The sequence below is a fragment of the Eumetopias jubatus genome, unplaced genomic scaffold, assembly GCF_037043125.1.
Source record: "Eumetopias jubatus isolate StellerSeaLion01/CBP00866 unplaced genomic scaffold, mEumJub1_p1.0 scaffold_11, whole genome shotgun sequence".
Classification (NCBI taxonomy): domain Eukaryota; kingdom Metazoa; phylum Chordata; class Mammalia; order Carnivora; family Otariidae; genus Eumetopias; species Eumetopias jubatus.
In genome coordinates, this window is record NW_028274817.1 from 86,961,731 (window position 1) to 86,968,629 (window position 6,899).

The 6,899-nt window shown below is 48.6% G+C and overlaps 1 protein-coding gene across 1 annotated transcript in view; it reads left to right on the top strand.

Moving 5' to 3' along the window:
* The window catches only part of SLC9A7 (solute carrier family 9 member A7), a 132,209-nt gene extending 125,531 nt beyond the window's left edge, over positions 1–6,678 (top strand). Inside the window, exon 17 of the mRNA XM_088028826.1 lies at positions 589–6,678. Within this exon, the coding sequence (XP_087884952.1) occupies positions 589–840 (252 nt within the window). The 3' untranslated portion in view covers positions 841–6,678. The remainder of the gene's footprint in view (positions 1–588) is intronic.
* The last annotated feature ends 221 nt before the right edge of the window (positions 6,679–6,899 follow it).

Consider the following 6,899-nt stretch of genomic DNA (forward strand, 5'->3'; position numbering starts at 1 on the left):
GGGCCCGAAACAGGCGGTCGAGAAGGTGCCCCTTCCCTCTCGATGTCTCACTGCATCTACCAGAGGGCTTCCCGTCGGGGGTCCTTCCGTGGGGACAGGAAGGAAATCCTAATTATGCGTCCCCCGTCCCTCCGTTGCTGACTAGGACAAAGAGTAGTTCAGATGCAAACCGGGTCGGTTTAGGGTGGTTCGTGTGGGGCGGGAGGCCCTCTCGGAAGACCTGCCCCAAAAAGAGAGGGGCCCGAGAAACTTTGCATGTTTGCCCAGTGACCTTCCCCCTCCTTCCTTTGAGGGTTGGGAAGCTGAAGGCCCAGGCTGGCCTCCTTTTCTTCCCTTTTGTCACTGACCCCCGAGCCGTCAGGCATTTAAAATCAGAACTGCTTCCTGGGCCTCGAAGCCCTGCTTCGGGCAACGGTGCCTAACCTTGAATAGCCCTGGACAGTTGGCATCCAGTATCCGCGCTGGAGGCTCAAGGCAGGTGGGTTTCACGGGCCCCAGTTTTCAGGTGAGCAGTCGAGGTCGGGCTTGGCGCCCAGCCTAGGGGAGATCGGTCTCCCATTGGCTGCTGTCGCTCGTTGCACTTTTCAGAACCAAGAGCCGCTGAGAGAGGAAGACTCGGATTTCATCCTGACTGAGGGCGACCTCACCCTGACCTACGGGGACAGCACAGTGACTGCGAACGGCTCCTCAGGCTCCCACACGGCCTCCACGAGCCTCGAGGGCAGCCGGAGAACCAAGAGCAGCTCGGAGGAGGTGCTGGACCGAGCCCTGGGAACAGGAGACCAGCCGGTGTCAAGCCGGGGCACGCGCCTAGTGTTCCCCCTGGAGGATAACGCATGACTCGCCGCGTCCCGCCCCCCCCCGCCCCAGCCTGCCGAGATGGGGGTGCAGTGAGGACGGCTGCAAGCCCCAGGCTTGTCCGACTCGGGGCACTGACTGAGTGGAACTAATGCTTCTGTTTTATTGAGGTCTGAAGCTCTCTTAACATTTAAAGTTTAACCCAAGAGGCAGAGGGTGGGGCTGAAGTGTCTCTCAATCAAGACAAACGCAGACCTATTCCCACTTTTTCACATAGTAGTGTGCTGTTCAGAGTCAAACAAACAAATAGCATGCTTTCACGGTCTAACTCATTCACCTGCAGAATCCGAGCAAGCTGTGGCAGGTATGGGGAGGCCCCCCCAGGAGAGGTTTCAGATCTGTACACAGCAGCGCAACCCTAGCTGGCCGCAGGAATAGCGAGGTGGGGGAGGGGCGAACAGGCCAGACCTACGATCCCGAAGGAAGGCAGCTGAGATCGGACCTCCGAAGGTGATGGGAAGCCAGTGGGCAAGGGGGACAGAACTGAGGAGGAAGCAATCTGAGCGCGGAGGCCCTAGCACCGAGGGCTGCAGGACCATGATCTCACGTGATCAGGCTTCTGGACATTCTGCACTACCTGGGTTTCCTGTAGATTGAAGATCAGAACTCTATCCGTGAACATTTCAACATGGGGAAAGAATTAGAATTCCTTCTCTGGAAATCTCCAGAAAGAAGTAGCTACTGAAATGTTTAAAACCAAAGGCAAAATGGTGTTGTACTGTTGGGTTTTTAAAATTAATCCGAGGGCAGGAGAAACTGCTTAGAGACTGATGACAAAAATCAGTCAGTTCTTCAGGGCTACCACGGAGATATCTACTGCGGGGTTTAGGAATAACACCAAAATTTGTGGGATGCTTCTATGTGGGGACGAGAGAGCAGCAAGGAGCCTAGGAGGCAATAGGCTAGTCTTCAGAGGGGGGGTGGAACCACACTGCAAAAAAATTAACCACAAAACACAAGATACTGTTCTAAAGACCGAGTAGAAGTCCAAACTTTGAGCTACTAAATGCATGAGATTTCCGTGGCCGGGTGAGGCATGAGAGGCAAGTCAGTGGAAAATTGAGCATTATTCAGTCCAGTAGACGGTTCCGTCTGCTGTAAGAGTAAGAATCCAGATGTCTTAACACTCACTGAGTGCCATGTAGAGAAGGGTCATTTTCTTGGTATCTGGGGAGCCTCGTACCAGCCTAAAGTGTGAGCGTGGTTTGAAATGTAGGTTCTGAGTTGGGGCTCTCTGTGGGTGAGCTCTTCCACCTACCCACACCTGTGGTAGCTAAAATACCGAGAGAGCTCTTGGAAACCAAGTTTGAGATTCTCCCTGTGTCTCTATGCTTCGGTGCTGGTGTATTTGAAAACCCAATCCCTAAAAAAAAAAAAAAAAAAAAACTCTCATAAAATGTGGGCATTTTTCTTCTTGTGGCAGACAGAATAGTGGCCCAGTCGAGTACACCCATAATGAAACCAGCTATTTAATCTGCTTAACTCATATTTTTAATGGTTAATATTTAGATAAGACATTATACTTTGCTTTTTGAATTGATAACTTGTGCAAAACAGACAAAAATTGAGCCATATGAAATTGCTGATATTGAACCAGTTTTCAAAAACAGAAATGGCAGTTTCGTATGGTTCGAGATGATTTTTATTCCCCTCTTTCTTTTCTGTGTACCCTAAAGTCCATTTTGATTTTATCATGGGCATCCGTGGGCTCTGTAAGCTTGAAAAACGAGCTAAACCACCCATCTAACCCCATGAGGCTCCGAATTCCCTAGGCTAGTGAAGGACTTACGAAAACCTCTGAGCCAGAGCCAGAGAAACAGCTTTTTTTAGAGAGCCCCTGGACGGGAGGTCATTATGTCGTGGGGTCAGAGTGCAGAGGGTGGCTCCCAGGCTTGGCACATGTGCCCAGAACCAGCACAGGTTTTATTCAGTGGAGTTATCTCAGTAACAACCCGTCATGCCTATAAACTCGAAAGGTGAGGAGGCTTTTGTGTGTGTCTGTTATTTGCAGAGGTGGAGGGATAGGCTGGTCAGCTCCTTGGTTGGGTCTTTATAAAGCCTTGCTCACCTCTTAGGTTGCTTACTTATTTCATTTTGGAGGGAAGCAGCTAACAGAAAAACCCTGATAGGGTTCTTGAAAAGAACCAACCGGGTAGGACCCACCCTCTCTTCATTCAAGTCAAGGCTTTGTTGTCATTTTGGTTTTCCAGGGAGCTTTCAGCAAATTAATAAGAAATTACCCTCATGAGGAGGAAAAATAACCAGAGTTCTCCAGCCCAGTCCTAAGTCAATCCATAGATCGTTGTGTTTCCTCCCAAAAGGGTCTTGCCGTCTTGACCGCAAACGTTTTATTTGGACCTACTTAAATCTAAGTAAATGGAGATTTGCCAAGATCAAAATTTTGCTAGCATTGTAGTTATTTGGTTGGATTTTTTTATTCAGTGGATCGGAGTAAATCACTGACCTGTGGTCCTAATTTTTGTTTGCAAGATACGGAGAATAATCCTGACCTTACCAGGGGTCCCAGGAAAGGAGTCTGTTCATCGAAATGCTTCCGCCTTCTAGAAGCTTTATGCCTATGCTGAGAGGGGAAAAGTAGGTGTCACGAAGCCCCCAAACCATCTAACTCAAGGCTATCTGCTGCCAGTCTGGCATAAATCAGATTGAAACTGCTGAGTGCATCCAATTTAACCTCTTATACATACCTGTTCTGGGTTGGGTGGGGGGGGTGACAGTTCAGAGCTGGATGTTCTAGAGCACAGGTTCTCAACCCGGGCTGCACATTAGGATTCTCTGGCTAGTTTTTTTGTTTGTTTGTTTTTAAATATCCATGCAAGGGCCCTGTGCTCAGAGATTCCCATCCAGTAGTAGGTTTGGAGCGGGGCCTGGCTTCCGTGCTCTGTTGTGGATCTTCAGGGATTCTAGTGGGCAGCCAGGCTTGAGAGCCTTTTTGTCCAGAGCTTGCAGCAGACCATGTTTGGAACCTTAAAGAATGGCCTAGCAAACTAAGTTTCCTTTCATTGCCAGTCCTCTGGAACAAACCCAGTGTTGATCAATCATTACAGCCCGGACAGCTGTGAGTTTCATGCACCTCATCTTTGCAGAACTCTAGAACATACTCCGTAAAGCACAACCGAAAACGTCACATTTGAACACCTTCGTGCAGGAAAGGGAGAGACAGGTGACTTGAGTGGATGGACTGGGTTGGTGCGGGGCGAGGGGTTAAAAATCTGTCCCCTTTGCCCCCTTTCGTGGAAAGAAAAGGGTTGGGTCTTAACAGAGTAGCTGACTATCAAGTGCGAAGGCTTTGGAGAAGCTGTCTTTTCAGTATAACCTGGGATTAAACGGAGTCCCCTTTGCAGTCCAGTCAGCTTGCTTTCTTGCCACAGTTAGCTTGTCCCCAGGCCCGAGTCCCTGCTGGACTCCTCAGGAGAGGGGTGGGCCCATTTAATGCCCAGAGTAGAGGCCGCGGGGTAAGGGGAAGCCCATGACCACTTCAAGGTCACGAGGCAGTGGTGTAGGCCGACTTCTGCGTCGGGCCGACAGCGGGGCGGGGCGGGGCGGATTCCAGCCGTGCCTTTTCATACTCTCTTTGGGGACTACACGGAGACCTGAACTTTGTCTCCTGGAGAAGGAAATCTGCACTACCGAAATGAGGCTGCAAATAGAGGAAGAGGGCATATGCGATTCCATGGCCTCTGCCCATCCAGGGTACTCCCTGGGGCGGCCAAACCGGCCCCGATGCCTTGCAGCCCAAAAGCCACACTGCGACATCAAATGTCTCATCAGGCAAACAGCAAGGAGCTTTCGGGCTGTGCTCTCTAGACCTGAAACTGTCCTCTGTGGTCTGGTGGACAAATGAAGTCTCTTTAGAAAACATGAAAAAGGTTCTCTCAGCTGTCCACGAACATGTCAGTCGAGGGCGATTTCCTTCCAAACTAGAGGGCTGTTTCATGACACATTCCCTACCCCCTGCCCCCGGGTGTCTCTCTCCTCTTTGCCCGCAGGGGAAGTCAATGTCACCATGTCAGATACCTTAATATGAACAGAACCATTTCCAAACGTGGAAACAGCACTGATGCACTGAGGGGAGGCTGGCGGGGGCGAGGCCACCGAGCCGCTCAACAGAGGGGAGAGGCTCATCCTCTCGGGCCCCTAGCTTGGTACCCGTTGTGAGTTCTCAGAGGTGCAGCACCGAGCTGCTTTTCCCATCTGTTGTAAGATGTCCTTCTGGAAAGTCAGCTTGCTGATTCAGTAAGTATGTGACTTCTTACTCCGCTTCAGAAATGGGGAACTTGACAAATTTCATGCCCGCCTCTCGATGCTGATTCTCTAGATGAATTCGTGTAGGAGTGCGTCTGTCACGTGCATCAAAGCGGTACCACTGAGTGCTGGTGTCTTCTGTTGGTCTTTCCTCAAGTGTCAGATGCTGTACTCCGCTACAGTGAAGTTGAAGGAAATCTAGTGGCCAAGAGTTAGGAACAACCCATCTGAATGCTACTTTCACTCTGGTACCTTGAAGAAACCTTCTAAAAAGAAAAAACCTTTCTAAAACCCAATAAGGACAGTATACAGAGGAACACTCCAGAAAGCAATGCTAGTCTCTAACTAGGAAAAGCAAATAGGCTCTTTGACAATCTTTTCAAAACCAGACCTAGAAATCAACCCCCTTTTACCCAGTTTCAATTTTCATAAGTAGGACTTTGTGTTTCTGTTTTTGAAGGAACAAACATGTCTTGTCACCCAGTGTGAGCAGAACTCGTAAAGAGCAAAACCAAAGTTTTTGATGTTAGTTTTATTTTTGTACGGCGGGGTAGAACCAGGGCCCACACGGAACACGCAGGCAGCCAGTCATCTGCCACACGAGCCTGGGAGAAGATAAGGAAGGTCTGCCTGTCCGGCCGCGTTCTGAAAAGCCCTGAAATGCACAGGAGAGCCCCGGAGAGAGGCCTCTTTCTCTTCGGGATGGCCGCATTTTAAAAAAGGGTTAAGGGAATTGCCACATGTCAGGGTCAGCAGAAACTTCCAGGGGCTGGTGGATGTGGGAGGAACTCAGACCACAGGGGCTTGTGGACAGCACGAAGAACTCTACATGTGCTGTGCAAGGCACTGAAAGGCCCCAGGGCTCTTGGGTGACTGTCCCACCACTTGGACATTTAGGGGTGGGCTTTGGGGAAGCAGAGGAATGATTTCCGGGTGTGTGTGTGGGGGGGGTCATGTCTGGGGATTTGGGACTTATCGCTGAAATCACTGGTTCAAAGTGCGACTTCAGAGCAGGACCACCTCCTCATAGGTTGACTTTTGACTTTTTACATAAACTACATCTGGTCCTTCTTAGGAAGTTTCACTCTGTCCCATAACATGATTAAATGGGAAGAGGCCACCAAGATCCATTTAATAGATGAAAAGCAATTTTTAAAAATAGCATAGGATGAATTTAACCTGGGATGATATGCCCTTCTGGGGAACGTTTTACAGAGAGCTCACATAATGTACTTGGGGAGAATTTTGTCTTCTATGTCCATTCATCAGTAGCAAACCGGTGGTTTTATAAAGTTAACGTTATAGTATGTTATATAAACACGTTATATGAAATAAAAGTATGTTGAACTGTGAAAAAGTGAAGACTTGGAGTTATCAGCAACCTTTATGTGCACTTAAGGAAAACTGCAGTTAGGCCCCCAAAGTGCTACCTTTCCCTAGCATTTTACTTCACGTTTGCCTTTGTGTATATGTTTAGATTGATATTGTAAAGCTAGCTACATGTTTTCCTGCCGTTGACTGATATTTAACACATTTTTTCTCAAAGCTTTTTTTTTTTTTTTTTTTTTTTTACAAAACTCAAAATAAAAAGATTAACTGGCTGAGCTCTAATCTTCTTTTGCATTTATAAAATATCGTCTGTTAGTAGGAAGAAGAATGCAGTGTGATCCTTTTCTTAAGTCTGTTTCTTTCCCTCACCGGGAGGGTTTTTTTCTGGATGGAAATTATTGCTCTCCAGCTCCCCTAGACCCAGGATCCACAAATTAAGGCTAGCTAGC